Source organism: Perca fluviatilis, chromosome 18, assembly GCF_010015445.1.
Source record: "Perca fluviatilis chromosome 18, GENO_Pfluv_1.0, whole genome shotgun sequence".
Classification (NCBI taxonomy): domain Eukaryota; kingdom Metazoa; phylum Chordata; class Actinopteri; order Perciformes; family Percidae; genus Perca; species Perca fluviatilis.
In genome coordinates, this window is record NC_053129.1 from 23,073,119 (window position 1) to 23,100,035 (window position 26,917).

The following is a 26,917-nucleotide window of genomic DNA, read 5'->3' on the forward strand; positions in this document are numbered from 1 at the left end:
GAGTTTGCATCATTATTATGTTATGTTATTGTATTTTAGAATGTGAGAGTTTAGAGTGTTGTAAAATATTATATTTCGGTGTTTAAATGTTACACTATAGGAATGAACACAAACCTATCTATTCTAAAAGTCTAAATGCTGACATTTTAACATTGTAATTCTGACAAGTCTGGAATTTACATGAATGGTTTGAGTGCTCTTCAGACAATGTCCATTTAATGACTTTGGTCTGCCCCCTGATGGCTCTTTATGTTATTACACTTTATGTAGAATGGATGATATGGTAAATCCAATCTCTTCCAATACTAAATTGTCCCTGATGAAATACTATTGGATAAAAAAATATGGACAAGAAACTAAAAGCAATTTTTCCTTTTACTAGTGGCCAATTTTTATGCTAAAAATATTTACCATCAGATTATATTTAAGGCCAAAAATGTGTGGACTTTATGAGTGTATGTTGAAACTGCATTATTGTGTGTCCTTTATAGCTGGTCAACATTATTTTGGGGTTAAAATTAACGTGCAGCATTAAAATTAAATCTGGTCTTTTAATCATTGAAAAAATATGTACATATAAATTTTCCACAAGACAAAACCGGTCAAGTACACAAGCTAGAACGGTTTTGACGCTAAAGCGCTGAGAGGACATCCGCTAGAAGCGAGCGTATGCACTCCTCTGTGGAGCAGGCTGAGCTCCACTCTGCTGCAGCTGATGACGGAGCTGCTGGGAGTAAGGATCCTCCAGGGATTTGACTGACACCGTCGTCTTGGGCCCGGTCTTCCACTCGATGCCACTCTCATCCACCACAGAGGCCTCCACAGTGACGGCGTGAGTGCCCAAGATGGAGAAATTTAGCAAGAACTGGGTGCTGAAGTAGTCGTTGTGGGGTTCTACCCGCTGCTCGATCTCATTAGTTTTAGTGTCGAGTGGAATCTAAAAAGGGAAAAAAAAAGACAAATTAGGGAGTCATCATCATCAGAGCAGCAACACAACAACAAATGGGAGTACAAATGTCAGAACTAGCGTTATCTGTGGATAAACACAGTATGTAGCTGTGTTTGCACTGCTTATACAGGTTAAGAATACCAGGTATGAGCTTCATACATGGATCAAAGAGAAATATACTCATGAGAATATACGGTATAATAATAGCCCAGGAGAATGGACTTCAAATATTTGCATTTCCCTAACTGTCTGAGCAGTAACCAAAGATGAAGGCAAACACCCAATACCTTGTAGTCAGGTCCTGTCTTGCTCTGGAGGACTGAAGTGACATTGAGACAGACAGACTGGATTTTCCTGAAGAGTCCTGGCGTCGTACCATGCTGCACCACCCCCTCCACCTTTAGAGTGAGCTGCTGGCTGCTCTGCACTGGGATCGGTTCACTCGGCGTTCGTGGGGAAGGAGAGAGGGCGAGCTGGAAAAATAAAAAAAGATGTACATGGGTCAGCCTTAACAGAGCTAAAGAAAGACTGCTGTATATAGCTGCAACTGTACTGTATGTTTCTTTGCACTGTACGTTGAAACAGGTTTACGGGAGTTTGCCAAAAGGTTGATCTTTATATGGTCATAAATGCATCAGAGTTATGAGGGTGTGGCTTTCCCATTCTTCGTTTTGTTAATGAAGTGATGATTAACAATCAAAGGCATTCTGTACACTTATGTTGTCCTGAGGATATGTAAATCTAATAAAACTACAAAGAGGAAGTTGTAAAGTGTACTGCATGTATTTATCTAATGAAGAGATAAATCATATCCCTCATACATTAGTAATACACACATTTACTTAGTAGTACATAGAAAGTAGTACAGCGAGCTCTCGATCATTCTTAATGTCTTACATCCGGTTTGGCATCTACACTTGGGAATTGGGACGTACGTTGTTTTGTACTTTTCTAATTAAAGTAATTTAAAAAAAAGAGTTACTGTACCTTAATGCTTGTTGACTGGAGCTTTTGGAAGAAATACCTCTGGAAAGACAGCGGGACCTTGAGCAAAGCTATGACAGCATCACAGAGACAACCTGTATGCTGCAAATCAATATCAGAAAACAATACGTTTACATTATTGACATTATGATTGTCATTTAAAAAAAGAAAAGAATTATATTCAGGTTAAAGTCTTGTTGAGATTAAAATACATAACATTAACAGGCCAAGATGTCTGTGTGGACAATATCCACTTAAGACGCATATACAGGTATAAGTGAGTCCAAAACTCTCTAAAATGAAGTACTAAATACATCAAAAACAAACCCCAAAGAAAACAAGAATAAGCATGGCAGCAGAAAAAGTGTTAACTCAAATACTCTACATATATTATACTAGGTAACAGCAGAGCATTTGTCGGTCACTGGCCAATCTGGACACCATGCAGCTCAATTGTTAGCCTAAGTAACTTACAAGGTATTCTATAGTAATCTTACCAGGTGCGAAACAGGAGGGTGTTTCTTGGTGAGGCCCTCCACTTCCTCCAACACACGACTGAAGACTGACATCATCAGTCGCTCATATTCACTCTCTGTCTGGACCGACCCCAGAGTGCCATACTCCTGAAAACTAGATTACAGAAAGAGAGAGAGAGATTACAGAAAGAGAGAGAGACACAGACAGACAGACAGACAGACAGACAGACAGACAGACAGACAGACAATCTGTTACAGACAAATGTCTGCCAGGAGAATGCCTTCGGACAATGTGTGTTATGGCGAAGCACTTTCAACAGATATATATATATATATATATATATATATATATATATATATATTACGGTGTCATCTACGTCACAAAAATATATATATTACGGTGTCATCTACGTCACAAAAATATACATCCATACATCATACTGTAGTTGGTTAATGCATGATTGCATTCTTTGACAAATTCAATATGATGCATTTAAACTACGGTGACCTTTTTCCTCACATTTTACTGTCTACCACAGAGAATATACCTTTTCTCTTATGTCAAGGCAGAGAAAATCCTCTAAGCCATGTTAATTAATAAAAAGGCAGAAATAATTTTACTATACAGCAATTTTCTCATAATCTAGACTAAATTAAATTTTTAAATTTCTCCTAAACACCAAACAAGTTCATTCACATTGTTCTACCTTTGTGGACTACAACAGCTCTCACCTGGCTGCCTGTGGGTCCAGTATCAGCGCTTCTATAACATGGGAGACAAGCAAACAGCTCTGTTGTTGTCTGAGCAGTCGACAGTTAAAGGAAAATGGCCGACATTGAAGAAAGAAGACATTACAGCAGAGAAACGAGGGTTGTCAAAAAAGGCAAAAGTGCGATGTGACTGAGGCACGTTTGAGGATACAGCTCCACATTGCGAAGGGTGGCATAATCAGCGTCAAACGACGACTGGTGTAAATCAGCGTAGCGAGCTGCGAGACTTCTGAACTCATCCATGCATACCTTCATCTGGGAAAAAGAAAAACGCTGATGAGTAGCTACAGTTGGACACCTGGGCCATTAACCATCTAATTTCCTCACATTAAGTATAGGTCTTGATTAATAATAGGTGTCAAAACTTCTCCTACACGTTCACAAATTGATGCCATCTAGCAATTTGGTGAGTATGTGGTGTGCTACGGCATGTTACAACATGACTACCTGTTGCCCTGGAAAAAGGACCCCTTTCCTGCAGGTGGAAACCGACTGTTCCTACCACACTGTAAGCGTTTTACCTGCATGGCGATGCGGCCGCACCGCTGCAGGTCATTGCCTGAGGTGAGGGCGATGGTGGTGGCAATGGCGGGAGGAGGGCTGGTTTTCAAGCTGTTGCAGGTACAAATGAGCTGCGACAGGGCTTGCAGGGTGTCGATCCGCAGCTTGATGAACTCACACTGGAATGTAAGCGGACTCAGGGGAGTGCTGGCAGCCTGGAGGGAGGGATTAATCAGATAACAGCACATGAACACTACAGCTAAAGACTGACACAGGTCTCATTGAGCTGACACCGAACAAGTTAGGATCACGTATTAGGTGACTTAATCCATTAACAATTTAGGATGCCGTGAAATCAGCTTCCATGGCAAGACTATCCAGTCGGAGCATGAGCAGCTAAGCGTCTTGGTGAAGTAGGCAGAATTGTACTCATGTTTTTTGACAAGCAGATGCCTGAAAGATAACTGACCGTGAGGGAAGCAATGCCCTTTTGGTAGGAGCGCAGGGCCTCGGCGATGGCGCTCATGGCTCCACTGTAGTCTCGGTCTTCCACGTGACTCAGGCACTGCTCTGCCTGGGAAAACTCCTTCAGGCTGTTCAGCCAGAAGTAGAAGTGCTCTGATGCTACACGGGTCCGCAGACTCTGGTACAGCTCGCTGGAGAACTCGTGGCATCCCTGCAGATTAATGATAATTTTTCATTATGTTTGGCAGCACTATGGCTGAATCTCATTTCTCTGTCTTCCCCCTTCCCCTTCCCCTTCCCCCTACCCCTTCGTCTTACCCCTAGCCCTTGTCCCGCAAAACCGAGTGGTAAGGGGTAGGGGGGAAAACATACCCCTATCAAATGAGACACCACTTGGTTACGGTTACGTCATCATACATACTTAGGTCTGTTTGCAATAAACATTTGTATACACACACTGCATGGTGTGTTGTATAGCTGTTTCAGTTATCACTGTTTTGAATGTCATTGATGTTCAGAAACACTTTCTTTGTTAACAAAAAGCTGTGTTTATTGCCCAATAAAGTAAACATAACAGGCAAAAACATTATATAAAAATATATATTACAGAACCATTAACAACTATTAGAACCATAACTTACATGTCACACGCATAAAAAAGGCACTCAAATGTATAAAACTAAAAAAAGACACACAAGACCACAAACAAACTGAAAATTCCAGAACACAGTCTGATGCCTGTTGGCCAGTAACCTTTCCCTCCAACCCCATTGCTTTCATTAGTGTCCTGTATCACGTCTGTGGCTTCTTCAGCTCTTGACACCTTTTAATTTAAACAAATAAATGCTTCTGCCTAGAAAGACCTTTACCAGTTCTACAAAAGACTTAAGGTTTAAGCCATTTTATAGTACAGTTCTGGTTATGTACAAGCAGAAGAGATTACCATGCGTGAGGCTTGTCGTGCGATGCGGTACACCGTCCAGCCATTAGCAACATTCTCCAGCTGCTGTTGGATGACAGTCTTCACTTCGGCTGACAGAGACGACTGGCTAGCAACAAAAATCACTGTTGCCAAGGAAACCTGCAGCAATCACATCGGGAGAGATAAGTGTTATGAGCTGAATGCAATGTCATCTAACATAGTTGTGGGTTAGCAGTAATGCACAGGCTAAAAAAAACTAAACAAGTTCTATTTCTAATTGAAAACAGGTTTGCAGAACATAGATACAACACATTTACTACTTAATTGTCATGTAAATGCTGTTGTGGCTCTCCTGTGCCTGTGCTTAAAACATAAAAGCTACACTTAAAGCTTTAATTTACTGTCTAAACAGCAGCTGACTCATGCACAATCTCTCACCAGAAGCTCTTGCTGCTTGTCAGTGGAGGAGTGACTGGCCACTCTGTAGAGGTCCACCAGATCTCCCAGCATGCCGTCGCCCAACACCGGCAGGTGGCTGGCGATGGCTGCCAGAGCGTGGCACATGAGAACACGAGATGAGTCACAGGATAAGTGGAGCTGGCCGAGCAGGAATTCCACCACCGATTGGCTGAGATGGGGTCGATTTTTCAGCAGTTTGACCAATGATGTGAGGGCTGTCTACGGTTGAAACAAAAATGGACGTTTAAGGATTGGTATTATTAAGCCATAATGGGGATGAGGGTTGGTTGACGGTAAACACCCTCCTCCTGGTAATCAATCATAATTACATACATTTCCAGGAGGCGGATGGCAGTGAGTTAGATGGTATTATGGCTGTCAGTGTTCGATAAAGTCGTAACAATTAAGCTTTACTAAGCAATGCTCCCAAAATTATTTTACCCTCGTTAGTTGCAATCATTTTTCCAACAGATATTAAAGATGGACGCCACATTTATTATTGCTTTGGTATCAGATAACACAAATGTAAACAGAGTTTGGATACATTTTTCGGTCAAAATACTGCATCCTAAATGCCTCACAATAGAAGAAGAAATCTTTATTTGTCACACACACAATCATACACAGCACAATGTGCAGTGAAATGTGTTCCCTGCATTCTAACTAATTAGTAGGCACTCAACTAGGCACTAGCAACTAGTTTTACATTTTCCGGTTAAATATTAAATTATCAAGAACATTTGGCATGGCACTTTTACTTACATGGGCTGGGTATAATTTGAAATGTGATACTATTTTCAATAGAATACATGAGTTTTCCTTCGTTCTATAAAGACCTTATACATTTAACAAAAAGAGGGCAATTTCTCTCCCATCCCGGAATGCTGTGTGGACTCGCCAGACCCTCCTTTGCAGCGCTGTGGAGGAAGGTCTGGCAATGCGAGACTAATGTTTTATAAACACAAGCAATCATACAACAACTTTGCCAGCTTAGGTAACAGGACAGTTTTCTACATTATGTGATACGACCACATTTGGGTTGGTACCAAATGAGGTTCGATTCCCAGCCCTATTCATCCAATCAATGCCATCTGCCTTGTGGTTATAATGTTGTCTTACTTTGAGCGTGGCCTGAGTGCTGGGGCTGCTGTCCTGACTGCAAAGCATCAAAAGGGACTCCACTCCCAAAACTGTGTCCTGCTCCAACTGTACTATATCTGAGGAGGAGAGATACAGCAACACTTAACCTTGGCACACAAGCGCAAACATCAGTGGGGTGAATGAGAGCTGAAGCCATTAATGAGCAATTGGCATTACTTGTTGTAACTAACCTTTTTCTGGACAGGAAATGGCAATGTTTGAGAGTACTATCACCCCATGAGCAGCCACTGCCAGGTTGCTATGGTAACAGCATTCTTGTGCCAGTTTAACCAGGTCAGTGAGCAGGGGGGGAACCGAAGAGCCACCTGAGAAGAATGTTTGAGAGGAAAACATCAGTTCAACGTCATTCCTTTCTTCAATGAATGAGAAATAATGGCAATGGAAACCTGCAATTAAAGCCCAATTAAAATAAAATTCTTAAAGCTAGAGTGCGGAACTTTAACATATAAATCACTAAATCAATAAAGCACTTGACAAACAAGTTCACACAATGCTGATTAAGGCCCCGTTTACACGAAGGGAAGACGCAGATATTTTCCTGCGGTTTGGCCTCTCATTTACACGAAAACCCCGTTTTTATCACAGAAAACGATTATTTCTAAAAACTCCGGCCAAAGTGGAGATTTTGGAAAACTTCGTTTGCACGTTTGCATGTAAACTGAGACAAACGGACGTTTAGTCAGCCGAGAGAGAGAAAGAGGACGTGATTGGTTGCTGTTGTTGCTATTGTCTATTCTCGTTACACTGCCACCTACAGGTCTGGCGTGCTCTTGACTGCATTGACGGCATATATACACGGGTACATATAAACGAACACATTTCTGAAAACCGTGAAATGTCCGTTTATAAAAATAGCCGGCCACGTGTAAACGTAGCATCAGCCTATCACTGCCAGAAAAAAACTCTGTATTTATCAGTATACCGGAGTTGTGGTCGTGTGGCACCAAAAGGATGCCTGAACAGCTTTTTGTCCTCAGAGCGAGTACTTTATTAACTCCCCAACAACATCAATCCATGAGCAGTACACGGTTCTGTTAACCAACCTCGCTCACTCACTTACAGTTCCTCACAGCATAGCACTGCTTATTCTGATTGGTTACACAGTATGTCAGTCTCCCTGTATTACCAAATACCTTGACAGGCAGGAAAGGGGGAGAGACTACAGTGACGCAGCATTAATATGCATCAGTGATTGTGTAATTACTCTCACTGCCAGAGGGGGGAGACATAAGTTTCGCACTCCAGCTTAAAAGAAATTCACAGTGTAACAAGAATGTTTTTGTTGTTTTTAAAAGTTAACTAAACCTGTCATATTATTGAAGTACTGCTTGATTGCAATTGTCCCCGAGAGGGTGGAGAGGACAGCCAACATCCCCAGCTTCAAACTGGTGTAAGGGCTGGTCAGGGCACATTCACACAGGGTCTGCAGAGATGAAACACAATCGATTACCTACAGATTTTAAACCATGAAGACGACCCTACAGTGCAACGGTCAGCCTCTGAAACGCTACCTGAGTGTTTTCTCTGATCCAAAGGTGAGGCGCCTTTTTAGCCAGAAGCTTCAGGTCATTAGTTGCAAGTCTCTTCACAGCTTGTCTTGGGTCATCCTTCAGGTATTGAAGGAGGAGCTGCAACTGTACAGATAAGGAATCAATTAAAAAGTAATTTCAGTTAGTTAGTTATAAAACAAAAATGAGCTACGTCATTAACAGCCAAACGTCAAAGATATACATTTCTATGTGTGAACCTACCATTACAGTATCAAACAAGTAATGGTGAGCTACAGCTCTGTCATGGTACTACCTGCTTTGGGATATCGATGAGGGAGGAGGCAGCCAGCTGGGTAAAGGTGTGCAGGGTGACGATGACCATGGGGGTGGAGGGGTAAGAGTTGACTAGGTGCTGTAGAAGCTCTCTGCTGCTTGAGGCCAAGCTGGCGTCATGATGCATGTGCTGCAGCATGGGGATCAACTTTAGCTTCAGTTCCACTGGAGTGTCTAAACCTGAGGTTAAGACATAGGAGGAATGAGAACTCTAGAGACAAAACAAAATACGGCATACCAACAGCTATCTGCTGAACAATGAGAGAAGAGAGAAAAAAAAAAAAAAAAAAAAAAAAAAAAAAAAAAAAAAAAAAAAAGAATATATATATATATATATATATATAGATATATATATATATATATATATATATATATATATATATCTTAGTCCTGGCTCCAACTTTCCAGGCATTCAGATACTTCTATACAACACTTTCAGAGTTGTATGTTTATTTTGATTATTAAATGGACTGTATTCATTTTTGTGTGAGCTACAATGTTCACACTAACCACATGTTATTGCTCATTTGTTTAATAAAAGGTTTTAAAGGTTGTCTTAACTATGACATCCATAGATGCATTTACTATTAATCACCTGTTTTAGGCCTTGATTTGTTTTTATTTAAATTTTGGATAGTTGTTTGGAAGATTTACCAAATATTCAAAACTTCAAAATAAAAGTTGATCCGGACAGCTGTTGTTTTTCTAAAAGTGATCTGTGACCTTTTTAGTACTGGATAGAAAGATTTTTACCTTGAATCATCTCACTGACTTTGTTGCAAATCCCTGCTGCAAAGTCTCTGAAAACAGACCAAAGTTATGTTATACAAACCAGCATATATAGTATATGTACCACAGCTCAGGTGGAGCAAGAATTTTCCTTACTTTGACTGTGCAGAGAAGCTTGCAGCAGCAAATATGGCAGCCTCCACTTCTACGTTGTCATGAGAGTCCAAACTTTGGCGAATACTGTGGTGGGCATTCTTCCTGTCTGGGATGATGGAGGCCAAACTACCAAGCATCCTGAATAAACCCACAGGGAAATAGCTGATTTAAGCCTCAGATAAGCTGGCGAGCAAGCAACACTCATTCTTGTGGGACTGAAGAGGAGTACAACATTAGCAGATGTTGGTCTCTCCGTTTAAATTGGAAATCCTGTGCCAACCAGCAAAAGATTAAATCCTTTTTATTTAGTAAATTAAGCATTATTACCTCAGAGTGATGGCTCTGGCCACAGGGTCGTTGCTATGGATGACTGAAAACACCCTTTTAACAAATTCGTCCACATTGAGGATCTTTTCAAGATGTTTCTCACTCTGTTGAGTTACTTTCAGCACACAAAGGCGCAGAAAATTGTTCCTGAAATCAGAGAGACAAGCTTTTAGAAACAGAGATCGTTACCGCAATAACACCAGTTTCACCAATCACACACCATAGACATGTTACTATTGATTACTTACTTTTAATTATATAATCTTTCAATAAATATATAGTATGTAGGGTTTCCCCCAGTGTATTGCAAGCCTGGTGGCCCACCGGGCCTAAACCACTGGGAATTATTGTTTATTTAAAAAAATATTTTTTAAACTACAGTTACATTGGGGTGGCTTGGTTGGAAACTTAGACGTAGTCATATTTTTAAATCTTCAGTTAGCTTTTAGCAGTGACCTAATGTAGGGCTCTATGGAATTTGTCTTGTAACTTTAATAAATTCTCAATTTTGCGATTCTGTCCATGATTCTGTTATCATAGAAACTATTGGACTCTACATTAATGCGGCCATCAGTCTGTGACTGTCCGGAGTCGTGCCCTCGTCGAAAAAAAAAAGGCACTTGCCACCAGGCTAAACAACTTTTTTAGGGGAAACCCTGGTATGTTTATTCAATGTTTAAAATATTGCTTATCACAAGCACCAAATGTCTTCAAATTGCTTTCTAAGTACTACCAACCGCAAAAAAAAAATAAACGAAATCCCTTAAAAAGGTACACTGTAGGAATTACTCCCATCTAGCGGTGAAATTGTATTTTGCATTCAAACGAATAGTTCTCTCTAGCGCCCAAGGGGGTAAGCTTCGCTTCAGAACTCGAACCTCCTATGGCGCCATTTTGACGCTACAAAGAGATCACCTCCCATTAGCATTCCACTGACTAGCATACATTTTGGCGCCACTTTGACAGCGAATAACTTTACATCTGAAGCATTTAAAGACTATTTGTCCAGTGTTTAGTTCTAAAGAAACACGACGATGTATAAAAGGCTCCATTACCTTGTATCTCACATTATGGCTCCGTAGCAGAAGTTTTTGTAAAAATAGGCTAACGATTGTGTCATAACCAAGTGACTTACTGTCACATAGTAGAGGAATTACCGTATAGTACAGGAGAAGCTCGCAGGCAGTTTTGACTTACATTAGCTGTTTAGGTTTAATGACTAATGTTAACTAGCATGTTAGTGATCAGTAATTAGCCTGTGCTCCTTACATATACCTACGCTCTCCATCTCTGTAAGATTGGGAATGATTGAGATTTCTCTTGGCACAGCTACCAGAAGACTTACAACTTTCAGACAGGTTGCTCACGTCACATTTACGTTGTCTCTGTCAGTTGGAGGCTGCGCAGTAAAGCAAGTGATCACCGGAAAAGTGATTCTAATATCCTTCACTGGTCTCCGTCCAGAGCAACGGGCTCTGTTGGTCCATTTTATATATGTCAATGCTAGTGCCTCGCTTTTTCAAATACGTGTTCCAACTACAGTAGCCGTTATGTACCAAGAAGCTATGACAACATGTCTTCCAATTTTCACTTTTTTGGCAACGCTTTTGGCAGGCTTTCAAATTTGCCGGGGCACTGACAAGCGCCTCTCACTGATCTCCTTCTCCGTTTCAGCTGGTTTCAGTCACGTGACGCTGGCTCTGAACGAAAATGTGTTGTGGATTAGCTAGACAGGCAGGCTAGTGCTTTACGTCCCTCTCAGCGATTATAGTTTTTCAAAATGGCAGAACAACATGGACGCATCCTTGGACTTGCCCGTCCAATGTAAATACAGATAAGAAATTATTCGCTTATGAGGATAAGTCAGATCATGACCAATGAGGACATATTTATGAATGAAGACATTGATTTTAGCTAATAAAATACTTAAAACCCTACACAGTGTACCTTTAATACATGAAATGGATAAAAGCAAGCAGCTGTAACTAGCAAACTTCGAGTAGTTTGACCTGACATGCACCCAGTTGTCAGTTTATAAGGGTAAAATTACTTTTTTTACTAGGTAAAAGAAATTTTAGTGAAAGAAATACACCACCTCTGCATTAACTCCTTCCTTTATGAAAGCTATAATGTTTAGTTTTCGTTGAAACTGTTTTAGGTAGGACTTGATTCAACTTTATGAAAAATGTTCAGGATGTAGTTGGCTGTCCTGTTGAATTGTATTGTGTATTCCTGAGAGGTGTGTGTAACATTAAGATGTATTACTGTTGTAATCGTGTAAAAGACTATTACTTTTGATTAGGTATAACGAGCAAACTGACAGACAGTTGTCAGTTTACTAGCAATCATCAAAAACGGAGATAAGCTATCTTCAAAATTATATTTAGTCAATGAGTCGTCTTAGTACCAAGTTATAAAGCAGCCATACCCAAGTCTAAAGATGTCTGCTAGCTTCAGAAATGCAGAGTTGATGAGGATGGGAAAAGGGTACTTCTGGAAGAGTTTGGGGAAGAGCACCACAGCCTCACACTGCTCTCCCAGCTTTCCCGACCGCAACCCTGGAATTCAAGCAATTCAATTAATTTCACTGCTCACAACAAAACAGGTACATTTCATATATTCAGTAACATTTAGCAAAGCCGACGCAAGACACAAAACACGGGGTCAGACGACAACCAATGCTAATTTGCAAGCAAGCTAGCTTACGCACCTTTGTCCAGCTCCATGAGAGCGGAATTGGCGTCGAGTTCTTGTTCGCCATAACAAGCCTCTGACAAGAATGAACGTGCAGTTGAAAGCGACATATTTGTTTAGTTATTTTACTTGGGAAAAAAAAAAAACACCTTGACAGCACCCATGAGCTGTTAGCATTTCATTGTACAGACGGCGAGTACTCACAAACCGAGCATACAGCAACAATATTTCCGGTCTACAGCTTTGGTTTTCACAATAAAGCGCTCGATAATTGTTACATTTTGAATTGTTACATTTTGAAATGAACTACTTCTTCTTCTTCTTCTTCTTCTTCTTCTTCTTCTTCTTCTTCTTTTTCTTCTTCTTCTTCTTCTTCTTCCATTGATTATTTTTTTTTTTTTTATATATATATCCAACCTTTATTTAACAAATTCAGGTAATTTCAAATGGAGTACCAAATACAGACTAGGTATCCAACTATAACAAAGAAGCAACTGAATTATTAAAAAAGAAGACACATAAAAAATACAAAAAAATAGAGGTGTAGTCCACAACCAATACTTCTCATTCATGAACACACAAAATAAAGGTCTCACCTTCAAAAATCTACATTTGTGGATAAACTGTTTAGCTAAAATAATCAAGGTGTTATACATCTGGTCCCTTTTTTTTGTCCTCCATTAACACTCCCAATGTAATGTCCCCATAGCTCAAAGACGGTGCTTCTGAATCCTTTTCAGAAATCCAATTTCTGACCAAATCCCAAAAAGATTTAGTTACATTACACTCAAAAAATAAATGTTCTAAGGTTTCCATATCTGAATCACAAAAAGTACAATTATTCTCGTCAATGTTAAGTCTTTGTTTAAGAAACCTATTACATGGATATATATAATTCAACACTTTACAACTTTATATGAAGTAAACGATTCTTAGGTGAAATTTTACGGCTTCATATTCGTTACTTTTAAGATTTAATTTAGTTTAAAATAATTCTGTTTTTAAAGTGGGATGCATTGTTTTATATGAATATTACCCAACAGTATATAAAGCAGTTACAATTATATCCACCTTGATAATTAATGCATCAGTAATAATGATGCAGAATTATAACAATAATGCTGTAAGCTCCTTACATGAGTATTTATATTTTTCATATTTTACCTGTTTTGTTGCAGTACTTTTGTACTTTTACTTTGGTACATTTTTTGAAGAAAGACAGACATGTTATAAGACATAAAAATACTAATGCTTAGAATAACAATTTCTTTCTAATAAAGTTTTCCCACAAAAATGTTCAATTAATTATTAAAAACATTTTTAAAAAGACATGTAGTCCTTGTCTCTCATTGAAAACTCCAGAATCTATGAATATGCAAATACTTTTTTATTTCAAAACTGCTGGACACAAGTTGTCTCCCACTTCACAGAAAAGTCCATCTCAGTGAAGGCTATGTGCACTGGGCGTCTAAAGTTCTCACATCACACACTGTGTTATATATTGGATATAAGTTGTGTATTGGACCATTATTGTCTTACAAACTAGTTTTGATATCACAAAGTCATGCTCGTACATAAACCATTAAACAGAAATGTAGCTATTACCGCATAGAAAATGACCCCCTTTCACAGTTTTGAAGTACTTGTACTTTACTTGAGTCATCTTTTAATGCCACTTTCTAATTCTACTTCACTACAATTATTTTACAGCTTACTAGTTACAAATTAAGATTTCTGCATACAAAACACAAGGGATGCTTGTAAAATATGTTTTGTTATAAATGAAACTAACCAAAACGATTAATTCAAGTAGTCTACAGCTGTAACGATTAGTCGATGAATCATTTAGGCTAGTTGATTGACAGTCACAGGGGACATTTTTCTGCATTGAGTGCAGTACATTAAGTACATACTTTTACTTAAGTAACATTATCAATGCAGGACTATGTATATAGTATTTTTACAGTGTGTTATTAGTACTTTTACTTAGGTAAAGGATGTGAATACTTCCTCAAATATTGCTCAAGATCCATCCAAAACAGAGGTTATGTTGATCCAGTTCTAAGTATGACTGATGATCAGTGTACTGGGCTGGGCCATTCTCTTAAGGTTATTTATTTTGAAAGAATGGATGAGTCCGTAGTTATTATGGCAAACTTTACAGAACGATCTCCCGTACAGACTTTGGGCTCTGCTTTGGTACCGTATGAACCGTATGAACCACAGGATGTGGAAGTGACGCTGAGGAGGAAGTGGTTGTTTCAACCAATGGTAGCGCGTAACGCAAGATTAGCGGGGGATTCGGTCGCTGTGGTGCGCCGAGTTGTTCGCGGGAAAGACAGCAGCAGCAGCAGCAAAAGCAACACGGAAAAGACCACCAGCTAACGATCCGACAAACTTCTGTATTATTTAAAATTATTTCAGATCGTCCGAGTTTAGGGATGCTTTTCCGCTCAATAGTTGACAGAGGAGTGGGCAGACGAAACCAGAATGGTAAGATAATCAATGTGTTTGCGAATATTTGGGGGGCTTTTCGGTTAACGTTACTGGGTGTGCCTTGTGATTTATTGTGCTATCTAAACTTAGCTAGGTTAACATCAAGGGTAATGTTTAAAGCTCACCTTTTTGCCATGTGAAGTTTAGATTTTTCATCCCCCTGCAGTTTACAGATGGATCTTTGGTCACGTTCTATTTCTCTTGCCATGGCAGAAAAATGTAACGATCCAAACTAGCTCACATTTACCATAGTTTGCGTTAATAATGTAACGTGGTGTTACATTAATAAGCGTAAAAAACTCCGCTTCTTTAACGTGTCTGGAAGTATATCTTTAAAAAATGTAGGCCAAATAATATATATAAAAAAAACAACAACTGATGTTCAATGCAATGACCTGTGCTCTACCGTTTTGCATTATAACTCTTAAAATGAGAAAAACTAACTAGTAACTCATTTGTTAGTTTTAAATTCGAATCCGTTTGAAATCAATCATTTGGACAGCAGATTGTGTTAAGAAGAGAACATTATTTTAACATTACGATAGGAGACCAGTGAAAGTCGATTAATGATAATATTGAGTTACTGCCCAGCCTTTTATTCATTTTAAATGTCATAAGTAAGAAGTCAAATATAGACTGAAAAAAAATAAAAGAGTACATACAGCCATCAGATAGATGCGGTGGAATAAATGTAAATGTAATTTTAACTCTGAATGCCGTGGAGTAACTTCACAAAATTGAAGTATCAGTAGTTAATAGTTTAAATACAGTGTCTGACTAGATGTACTTTCTTCTTGGATCTCCCCAGCCCTCCCTGCAGACCCCTGGCCCAGGTACCCTCTGAGCTCTGTGCTGGGAGGCTACCAGTGTGTCCGACAAGATGAACACATCTCCTATGGCAACCTGGGTGACTCTGTGCCACCGTTTGGATTGGCTTTCTCCTCTGGTAACCCACCTGTTAATGCTATATTACCCTCCGATGATACACAACAGAGCTGTTGCCATTTATCCATCTAACCGACATGTCTCTCTTCAGCGGGGAACATGCAGAACATCCTTGCAGTAGCTAATGAAGAAGGCATTGTTAGGATCTACAACACAGAGAGCCGTGAAAACCCACTCCTTAAAGGTATGTGTACAACCCCCCCCCAGTAGTTCTGTCCATTATATCTTTTTTTATTATTATAAAGAAATATCAGAGGCTTATGTTGTGTGTATGTTTGCAGAATGGTTGGCTCATGAGAATGCTGTCTTTGACATAGCCTGGGTACCAGGGGAGCCTCACTTAGTAAGTACAACTAAATACATGACATATCATCAGTCCACTTTGAATCATGATGTCAGTAACCTCTTTTAAATGCTTTAGACATTACTACATCTGATATTTGGTCCTTACATAGATACGTTTAACTCATATATTGATGTTGCATGGTTTTATTTTGTTTATGACTCCTTGTAGTTCCTCATTATCTACTCTTGTTCATATTGCAGCATTTAAAGCAGCTTGTAAACTCTCTTTACTGACAAGTAAAGCCTTCTTGAAACCATTTTCAAGAAGGTGAATGAATGTATTTTTATTGGGTGTGTGTCATTCTTAGGTGACTGCTGCCGGTGATCAGATGGCCAGGCTGTGGGATGTGAAGTCAGGGGAGATGTTAGGCAGCTTCAAGGGTCACCTCTGCAGCCTTAAGTCTGTTTCATTCACACCACAGGAGAAAGGTATATTTTATTCTGACCACATACTATATTGCAAGGGGCAATTTTGTTCCCTGGCTTCTCTCAAAGGACACAAGAAATTGCTGTGTTGGTGGTGTGATATTGGATTTTGGGAATATTTATTGAATATTTATTAATGTTTATATGCACCCTCACCTATTGGCATAGCATTACAAACCATTAATATATATGCCAGGAAGAAAAAACAATTGGAATCTTCATTTAAAAATCTAAGAAAATAAACCGTTAACTGAATGTGAACTATTTTTTTGTAGTAGTTAAGTAGGTGGATGCATGACATTACATTTCATATCTTTGCATTAATGATGCTTTGATGTATCACATTATTGATGCTTTGTCTTCTATGAAACAGCTGTGTTCTGTACTGGGGCCAGAGATGGAAATATTATGGTCTGGGACACCAGGTGCAGTAAAAAAGGTATGCATTGGAAATTTCAATTACTAAGGTTTTGTTTCTGTGTTGTGTATAATGTAGTGTTTTGTCAGTCCCAATCTTTATTTCTATAAAGTTATAATGTATAAGGCCTTATGGGGCAAATGCATAAAGATTAGTCAGGCTAGTGTGTGTGTGTGTGTGTGTGTGTGTGTGTGTGTGTGTGTGTGTGTGTGTGTGTGTGTGTGTGTGTGTGTGTGTGTGTGTGTGTGTGTGTGTGTGTGTGTGTGTGTGTGTGTGTGTGTGTGTGTGTGTGTGTGTGTGTGTGATCATGTTTGTGATCATGTTTGTGATCATGTTTGTGTCTTCCTCTCAGATGGTTTCTACAGACAGGTGAAACAGATCAGTGGTGCTCACAACAAAGCAGAGACAAACACCCCCGCCAGAACAAAGAAGAGGCGGGGTAGCACGCGGGGCATGGCTCCCAGTGTGGTGAGTTTCTCCAACGATTTAAATGAAGGAAAGAGCAGTGCAGAAGGAAGGACAATCTTTAAGCACCTCATCTCTCTTGCAGGACACCCAGCAGAGTGTCACAGTAGTTTTGTTTCGGGATCAGCACACCCTCATCTCCTCTGGGGCCGTTGATGGGTAAGAAACCACTGTAACTTACTCTTTTCTAACATGCAGCAAGCCAGTATAAAATGACTTTCAAAGCAAATAAAATTGCATGATCACATACATTTCTCCATTTCGTTCATCTGAACCAGAGTGATCAAGATGTGGGATCTGAGGAAGAACTACACTGCACACCGTCAGGATCCTGTCCCGCTGCAGACGTACCCGTACCCAGGTTCTTGCATGCGCATGCGACTGGGTTAGTTTTGTACAATACTGGCCTTCATTTTTACCCGAAATATGCAAATGACCAGAATTAACTGAATGTGGTTTTGCATGTTTTGCAGGTTATTCTGGACTTGTTCTGGACTCCACAAGATCCAACGTCATATGTAACTGCACTGATGATAGTATCTACATGTTTAATGTCAGTGGAATGAAAACGACTCCAGGTGAACAAGGACTCCACTCCGACTACTATACATATTGTGTATCTGTGCCCGAATAGACATTTTTCGGTTTATCCCCAATTAAATCCATTGCCATTGCATATCACTAGATGTGGCTGCAAACTAATGTCTTTTGTTTTAACTGTCACTGGAGCAGAGAGTAAAGCAAGAGGGCACTGTTTGACAGAGGAAATGTAGAGAGAAATGCAGATACTTTGTATGCTTGTACAAGCATATTCTAATAGCTTTTAAGTCGGAGCTTTAAATATGTGAAGTCCTGAGGAATGTGGAACCCTTATTGGACTGCTAATCAGCGACAGATCAGCTGGTTAATACTCAGACATTGCAAGTGCATGAACTTAACCCTTGTGTTGACCGGTTTTCAATTTTTGTTTTATATCAGAAAATATGGGACGTAGAACTAAGCGCTGAAAATGTGTAGAAGAAAAATTTAACAATTTAAAACGTTGGAAAAAGGTTGATGGGAAGACAACACAAGGGTTAAGGACAGTTGAGTTTCTCTAGTCATTCTGTTATAGTCCTTAACACGTTTCATCTCATTAAAGCTCATGTCATTTTTTTGTGTTACTCTATTCTTTATTTATTTATTATTTTATTTTTTTCAGGCTCCGTTGCTTTCTGAATTTAATCTTTCTTTCATGATTCTAATATTGCTGTTTGTTTTCCTCCACAGTGGCAGTTTTCAGTGGCCACCAGAACTCCTCATTTTATGTAAAGTCCACTATTAGCCCAGATGACCAGTTCTTGGCCAGTGGCTCAAGTGACAATAACGCATACATCTGGAAGGTACTATCTCTACTTTATTTTGCCATATTAAAATGGAAAATGGTTTTGTAATGTTTTAGGGTGATTATGATTGCATTTGAGCATTTTTCATCTAATTTTACATTTCAGATCTCTGATCCTAAACATCCTCCCATGATGCTCCAAGGCCATAGCGAGGAAGTGACATCTGTTGCATGGTGCCCAACAGATTTTACTAAGGTGAGGTTCTTGTGTTTCCCTGCTGTGAAGCTGCACCGTTTTAATAGGCTTAGGAAGATGGAGTTAGGCTCTGTATGATCCCCACTGCTCTGTTCGCAGATTGCTTCCTGTTCTGATGACCACACTGTGCGGATCTGGAGGCTTCACCGGGAAATGGATGGAGCACAATCTTCAGTGGGAGAGGCCAATCTTGTGGGCTGGGCACGCCCTAAATCTCCCTCAAGTACAAAGTTTTTTTTTTTTTTTTTTTTTTTTTTTTTTTTTTTTTTTTTTTTTTTTTTTTAATTTTGTTTTTTTTTTTTTTTTTTTTTTTTTTTTTTTTTTATTTTTTTTTTTATTTTTTTTTTGGTTTTTTTTTTTTTTTTTAGTGTTTTTTTAGAGGGGGACAACCCCTGCAAAAAGAGGACCGATTAGAGGTTTTGAGAAGGCCTGACGTCCACCCCAGCTTGCTGCCTGTGCTCCCAGTGGAGCCGCCCTGCCTCTGCCCTCCAGCACCACCTCACCCATCCCTTCTCAGGGTGCTAAGGCTGCTGCTGCTCGCCAGAGAACACCATCTTCTATCAAACAGTGGTTATCGCCGAGCCGTGGCTCTCCTGGTCAGGTCAGCCCTTCACTCCGTAGGGTACTGAGCCCGTGTCCCCAGAGCCCGGTGAGCAGTGCCTCTCCCACAGAGCGACGGGCCAAACGCAGGCTGGAGACTGGTGACAGTCCATCTGCAGGCTGTGGGGGTGCAGAACAATGTGACTGTGTTACTGAACTCTACCCTGCGGCCAAGAGAAGCCGGGCCCTGTCTGGAATCTGCTGCCCCGCTCAAGAGAGCCAGCTACAAACAGACTGTCACACAGAGGACAACAAGCAAGTCTCATCAAGACAGACTGGCAAAGAGAATTGCTCTCCCAGGGCAAAGGACTGGCTGTCAGCGATGGGCCAAAAGATGAGGAAAGGTCAAGGAAGCCCTAGTACTGCTAGAAGCCCCAGTGCCTCTAAAAAACAAGATGGCAAGACACCAGCTTCACCGGTACGCAGAAAAATTCCTGCTTCAGAAGTTAATCAGTGTTACGTATTCTCAGTAGTATTAGTGTTGCTCTATTAGAGCGTTGTTTCCTTGTCAGCCTACTAGGGCTGTGCTCGATTGAAGAAATTCTTAGTCGACTAACACTCATTCAATTGTATCGATTAGTTTATTTAATCGACAGATCTTTAAATCTGAGTTTCTGCGCAAAGAGTCATGCAAAAGCACCACTTTAATTCTTGTGTTTATCAGATATGTGCTCGTACGTTTCTTGGAAATAAGTCATTCAGCATGAAAAAGGCGTAAAACATGACTAATCGACTAAAGAAATCTAAGTTGACTAAGACCAAAACGACAGATTAGTCGACTAATCGACTAAGAGGGAGCAGCCCTACAGCCTACAAATGTCTTTGACACTGCTGTTAGATTATGGAAGATGGAAATAATGAGGTCCTTTTTAGGAGTAGCACTTTCTGAAAGCAACAGTTTGACATTAGGGGGAAATAGTCTCATTTGCTTTCTTGCAGAGAGTTGGATACAAGATTAATATTGCTGTCATATCTGTAAGGACAAGATAAGAAGAATGGTTAAGATGCAAACCACATAACTGCAACATCCTCGGTTAAATTGCAGCTGGGGATTTTTTTGCATGTCATAACCCTTCCTCGCTATCCCCACGTTTCCTGTCTGCATCTATACTGTCCACTATCTAATAAAGGCAAAAATACCGCCAAAAAAAAGGGCGCTTAGATTAGCACAAAGACTGGAAACGGCGGGAAATGCTTAGCCTAGCTCTGTCCAACTGTTAAACTCTAAAGCTCACTACTTAACATGTTATACTGTGTGTCATTACATCACCTTTCAACAAAGCCAGGCGAACTGTTTCCCCCTGTTTTATAGTCTTAGTGCTAAGCTAAGCTAACCGGCTACTGGTGGTAGCTTAGTATTTACCGTACAGACATTAGAGTGGTATCTTTCTTCTCATCGCACTCAAAATGAATGTGTATTTTCCATAATGTGGAGCTTTTTCATTAAGGCAGAGTGAACCACTGCACTTATTGAACACTGTTGTAACTCATGTAGAAACACTGTAGGGACAGAGAAATATTTGACATTTCTTTTGGCTGTGGTTGTTATTAACACCTCCTTTCACATTCACTTACTTGGAATATTGCCAGTCTAGAAGTTCAAGTTTACGCTCTTGTATCTTCAGTGAAGGTCACTGGAAAAGATTAACTGCCTTGCATTATTTGTACAATAGAAACACAGGCTTGAGGAATGATTGTTTGGTAATTTGAGGTCTGTCCCTCCTTAGTTATGCTAATGTTTACATGCATGGGGATGTTGTATAGCTATTAAGATGAACATTGCAGTTGACCTTTTTTGTTTCTTGTTTTTCAGACAATCCGCTCACCACAAACCACGAAGAAAATCTCCATGTATTTTACAAGAAGGCCTAATCTGGAGTGAGAGCTTGAGCCAGTCAGATGCTCTGTGCTTCTGTTTTAAAATGCTAGATTTTTATTTTGAGTTTGTTTTTTAACCAGAACCCACAGGCAATAATACATTGCATAGAGATTGACAAAACAGTCATTCTGAATATTTGACGCTGCAGTTTTCATATCTCGAGAGGCTGATTTATTTATTTTAATTGGGCCATGGGTTTTGCAGTTGCCTCCTACACAATTTTCTGGTGCTGTGAAGAATCTCTGGTTGAAAAAAAACAAGTTGCATGTTGCTAAGTATATCTTTTATTTTACTCAAACCTGGCAACTTCAAGAGATGCAAGAACCCAGACTTAATACATTTGTTTAGGAGGTCCACCAGGTATTAATCCTCAAGTGCAGAGAATAAATGTTTGTCTGAGGTGTGGACATTTTAAATTCACTAAAAAATACCATTTATGTGATCCTTATCTTTGAGCATTTTTATGAACTTCACTAAGCTGTATTGCTTTATCTCCTTTTGGGGTTTTTTATGTATGGGTTTGACCCTTTTCTTTGTGTTACATATATACATTTCTGCAAAATGTTTTTTTTTTTTGAGCAAATGCTTATGTTTATATGTAAAAAGTTGCTTGGTTAATTTGTATTTAATTGACACAAATTTGCTCTGGTCCGATTTTATTAAATTGAAAAGAGTGTTAAAAGTGTGTGGCATGCTATCTGTTGCATATTATCAGTGTGATAAAGAGTGTTTGGAGGTCAGACACAAGTGATAGTGATGCCATGACTTTAATCATTTACTGCAGTGGTTACAAAGTTTATCTTCTTGTGACCCCTCATTACAGGTTGATTCTGACTGTTTTATTTCAATACTGTTAGGGGTAAGGAGAGGTAAAACATGTTTTATTAGAGACGAAAGGAAAAAATGATAAAGTCGGCAAATGAAATGCGTCTTTCCTGCTAACCACTAAGGTGGTTGTGTCCAGATGGTAACCCTAGTTTTGCGAAAAATGTAAAGAATAAATAAAAATAACCTCTTAAATAATTGATGTATACTACAGCTGCCACTCCTCATTCAACTGTACAACGTCACGTATTTGTTTTCACATGTCACATGTTCCGGGCTCCCGTTCAGCGACACTTGATTGGTTAAAAAGTTTACAATTTTGTAATGATCTGCTTGTGATTGGCCCTTAGAGGCGTCACTCAATGACGTACACCTGTCAGGCTCTGCAGTCCACAGATCTGAGAAGTCAGACAGACAACGGCTGTACTGGGAGTGTTTTATGGCTGCCTGCTCAGCACGACGTCCAGTAATTTCATGTATTTAAGAATACTCGATGTTTTTAGAAGCCGTGAAAACGAAACTATCGATCTTTATTAAACGAAGAATGTAGTCAAGACAAAGTCGACTGAATGTGAACACGGCTAACTTTTAAGTGCTAACGTTAAATGACTCAGTCGTCGAGCGAAATTCAACTTCATCGATCGCAGATAGTTCTTCTGAAAATACACTCAACGGAAGTCTCGCTAGGATTATAAGCAGTGCTTGAAGACTTGGACTTGATGTTTTAAGAAGAACTACATGAATTTAACGGGTCAACTATCTTTTGTAACTTTTCTTCCTCAACAGCGGTGCAAACTGTTGTCGTAGTGGCGTACATTAACGTCGGCTAATTTTAGCAAGCTAACGTTAGCTAACGTTAGGTAGCCAGCAGCCTATCGGTACAGTAGTTTGCTACTGTCAAGACTACGATTAATTCAGGCAACTTTTTATGACAATGTCTTTCATACGTTTTGCAACAGGTAGACCTTTAGCAAACACGACGAAGCAGTAAAAAAAAACATCGAACATTTTCAAACTTACGTGATAATTGTCCTATGTTTGTATCTTCAGGTTATACTGTGGGCAATATCATGAGTTGTAGTTTGGCTTTTTGGTTCGTGTTTTGAAGATTGTTCCAGAAAACAAGTTAACGTTACCCGAATGATGCAGTCTTTGAACACAGTCTAACCCCAATACCGAGCGACCATGTTGGATCATACAGACTAACATCAGACTTGGAAAGGAGACGAGCTTCAAGTCGTGCATTTGGCTCCATATTTTTGTGCTAATGCGAGCAGAAGAGGACACATTTGAATTGGCCTAGGGATACAATAGCTTATCTTCGTCAGTTTGTGCATCAAAATGTCGGCCATCTCCGCATCCGAGAAAGTGGATGGGTTTACGAGAAAGTCCATGAGGAAGGCCCAGAAACAGAGAAAATCCCAAGGCTCTTCTCAGTACCGCACACAGAGCGCTCCGGTGGAGCTTTCACCCCTGCCGCAGCTCAAAGGTACGGTAAGAGGATGAAGGGGTCTGCCGATTAAAATAAATGGGTTCTCACATGAGCAGTGTGTTATGTGTACTGCTAGATCTGCAACTACAATATTCAGCATGCAGCCCATAATATGAATCGCAGCAACATGAATAAGGGGAAAGCAATATATGCAAATATTTCACAGTTTTACATACAGTGCTGCGCATAAGGCCACACGTTGTTTAAATCTGGACGAGGAAATGCAGTGGTCAAAGTTTACTGTCTGCCCAAGTGCATTACATCAGTTTTGTGCTCTTAGTGTAACATACTGCATTTTCTCAACGTTTTGTGTTTACTTCGCTTATGAATTGACATGCAGAGGTACATCTAGAGAGTAATGTTGAAGGGGTTAAAAGGGATTTATGCTTATGCATCAAGGTGTTGTGGAGGCCACAAAAGGTAACTACAGTGAGAAACAATGTATAAAAACACAAGACCTGTGATTGGTCCAAATGAGTTTCTTGTGTTTTCCTCCTGTATGTTGATACTGGTAGAGACTGTTGAAAAAAGGTGCAGTAATGTTTTTTTTTCTATGGCTTAACAAGTTTATAAGTTGATGTTATAAAGCCATTTCCAGTGCAAACATGCTAAATTATAACCCAAGTGCTGTGCCAGAGGCAGCATTGCTGGAATGACTCAACAAAGAAGAAGGCATAACTCGTTCCCATTCATTCTCAGACACAATTCAAATCATCCCAGCAAGGCTAAGAATTTGTGCTTGTAGCCTGCAGGTCACAAGCTACTTGATCTAAGCCTGATACTAAAGCTTACTCACAATACTACAGTTGTATTACAGCACTTTCCAAGACTGAAAGGTACCTGGTAAGCGGTATCCCAACTGCTGCACTGGAGAAAATTAGAACTACCTGTTGAATATCAGGTAGTTTGTTAGAGATTTGTTAGTTTTTACAGCTTGTTTTTCACTGGGCTCATCTGTACCCTGAAGCAACATGTGTGTTCAATTAATGTTTGTTAGTAGCAACTAGCAAGCACTAAGCCTTAGAATAGTGCAGTATACAGGACCGCAAAAATGCATCAAGTAAAATGTTACACTGTGTGGGAAAATATGGGTAGCCAGTATCAAACTTGGGAGAGTCTGTTGGCAGTTGATGCAGTAGTCTGTTGAAGGTGGAGAAGGGCATGTGGGCTAGAGGTCTGGTAGGGGTTGGCATATGGCTTGATCAAGGAGTGTGTTCCCTACCTGTCAAGTGTAGTACTGCTCTTCTGGAAAGGAAAAGTTCCTAACTTATCCCTTGTGTTGTTTTTTTCAAGGTTGACAGGAAGACAACACAAGGGTTAATATTTATTTGTTGTGTTGCTTTCCCGATTCTTCCTAACTGCAGGTGGCACATACACACATTTTGATATTTATGTAAATTCAACAGTTAGCCTATGCAGTGTTTAATGCAGGTTGATATTTTGAGTTAAATATTTTATACTTGGATGTTGAACTCCAGGCTGTTGCAAACTAGAGCTGGACAATATGAAGAAAAATACAATATCACTATATTTTTGACCAAATACCTCAATGTTGATATTGCGTGGATATTGTAGCGGTTACATTGGTGCTTTCACAAAATATTTACACAATGAGATTTTTGACAAATAATCATCAGTACCTTAACGAAGTGGGTAAAGGCAAATGATAGAACAGCTAGAACAGTGTGGTACGTTCAGAAAATGACATCACTTTACTGTAATGTAGCCTTTAAAACCAGGAAAAGACAACATGTGTCATATTTCGATATCCAGATTTATTCAGCCAATTGTATCGATATTGATATAATATCGATATATTGCACAGCCCTATTTCAAACTCTCCCATGCAATTTGTAAGCACAGACACAATGATCCATGGTCATTATAGTTTAACGTGCTTTTGGTACTTGCCAACAGTGTTGCCAAACATGAGAAATCTAAGCCTGCGGTTAAATCTGACAGAGCTACGCCTGCTTACAACCGTGTGTATTTAAGTTCCATTCACAACATTGTGTGTATTTCCACTGTGTACTTAAACATGTTAACACACCTTATTTCACTGTAACGTAGCATGCATCTTGCATTGTTTACATCAAGCTAGCATCATACAGAGGGATGAAGATATTAGATTTGGGAATTGGTTAATCTTTGTTTACTAATCTACAGTATAATAGAGATAGACAGACAGAGATATAACTTATAACAATATATATACGTGTGGCACTAAGCAATATTAAATCCTATTGTGATCCACACTAAAAACTGAATTTGAGGTATTGACACTCTCCGCCCTTGCTCATAACAGCTTGTATTTTTCTTTTTTTTTTAATTCAAAATGTCATGAAATTTTAAAGAGTAATTTGGTCACATTTATAGACAAGCCTCAACAGCGTATCACCAGTGTTTATGTTACTGGAGGAACGAGTACAGTTAAAGTAAGACTTGCCTGGTCAAGTAGTTGGAACTTTTTAACATTATGCAACTTCTTAAGACGATGAAAACAAAATATCTTAGGAATGAGTTGGTAACAACAATGACTGCTGTAGAAAATGTAGTGTCTAATATTTCATTTAGAATCTTTAATGTTACATATGGAGAGCACATAGTAAAAAAAAATAAATAAATAAATAAAAACACAAGAATTTGAAACACTGGTATAATTTTCCCAAACTAGAGCATTGCACCACAACAACACCCAACATTGACTTGAACCGGCATGGCAGCAACTCCCTCGTTGACAAGCGTGAAAATGACAGCTAAATTATCCGACTTTCTTGCATTTAAAGCTTGAGGGTGATGTATGCCTTGTCATGGTGAATACTGCTGGTAAAGAATTATGGAAATCTGTATTTCAGTAATTTTAGAATCTATTTTTTTATTAGGGTGAGCAGGTTTAAAAATGACTCTGGATGGAATGACTCTGAAACTAGTGAATGACAGTTAACTGTGATGTTGCATAGCCTTGACTGTAATTGTTAGCACTAGAGCTTGGAGCACTAAATGTAAAATGTGTTGTATTGTACTGAAAT

At 39.4% G+C, this 26,917-nt stretch overlaps 3 protein-coding genes across 4 annotated transcripts in view; 2 read left to right on the top strand and 1 right to left on the bottom strand.

Moving 5' to 3' along the window:
* Window positions 1–531: 531 nt before the first annotated feature.
* ints7 (integrator complex subunit 7) lies at window positions 532–12,683 on the bottom strand. The gene is made up of 20 exons (XM_039781254.1): window positions 12,434–12,683; window positions 12,152–12,281; window positions 9,724–9,870; window positions 9,397–9,534; window positions 9,265–9,311; window positions 8,492–8,691; window positions 8,200–8,322; window positions 7,994–8,111; window positions 6,859–6,993; window positions 6,647–6,744; window positions 5,507–5,746; window positions 5,090–5,227; window positions 4,151–4,357; window positions 3,702–3,896; window positions 3,332–3,435; window positions 3,142–3,210; window positions 2,431–2,563; window positions 1,937–2,035; window positions 1,237–1,422; window positions 532–937 (listed from the first exon to the last, which is right to left on the bottom strand). Exons 1-20 carry the CDS (start codon window positions 12,525–12,527, stop codon window positions 656–658), a joined length of 2,883 nt encoding a protein of 960 aa, XP_039637188.1. The 5' UTR covers window positions 12,528–12,683; the 3' UTR covers window positions 532–655.
* Window positions 12,684–14,701: 2,018 nt separating this feature from the next.
* dtl (denticleless E3 ubiquitin protein ligase homolog (Drosophila)) lies at window positions 14,702–22,103 on the top strand. The gene is given in 15 exon segments (XM_039780975.1): window positions 14,702–14,910; window positions 15,722–15,859; window positions 15,950–16,042; window positions 16,140–16,201; window positions 16,512–16,632; window positions 17,003–17,068; window positions 17,400–17,515; window positions 17,598–17,671; window positions 17,791–17,897; window positions 17,986–18,090; window positions 18,782–18,894; window positions 19,003–19,092; window positions 19,192–19,322; window positions 19,474–20,110; window positions 21,506–22,103. Coding segments are annotated over 15 exon segments (1,974 nt in total). The 5' UTR covers window positions 14,702–14,858; the 3' UTR covers window positions 21,575–22,103.
* Window positions 22,104–22,793: 690 nt separating this feature from the next.
* ppp2r5a (protein phosphatase 2, regulatory subunit B', alpha isoform) overlaps window positions 22,794–26,917 on the top strand; it is a 44,875-nt gene continuing 40,751 nt past the window's right edge. For both annotated transcript variants that reach the window (XM_039781867.1, XM_039781868.1), the window contains exon 1: window positions 22,794–23,885. In XM_039781867.1, coding sequence (XP_039637801.1) covers window positions 23,738–23,885 — 148 coding nt within the window. In that variant the 5' untranslated portion in view covers window positions 22,794–23,737. The remainder of the gene's footprint in view (window positions 23,886–26,917) is intronic.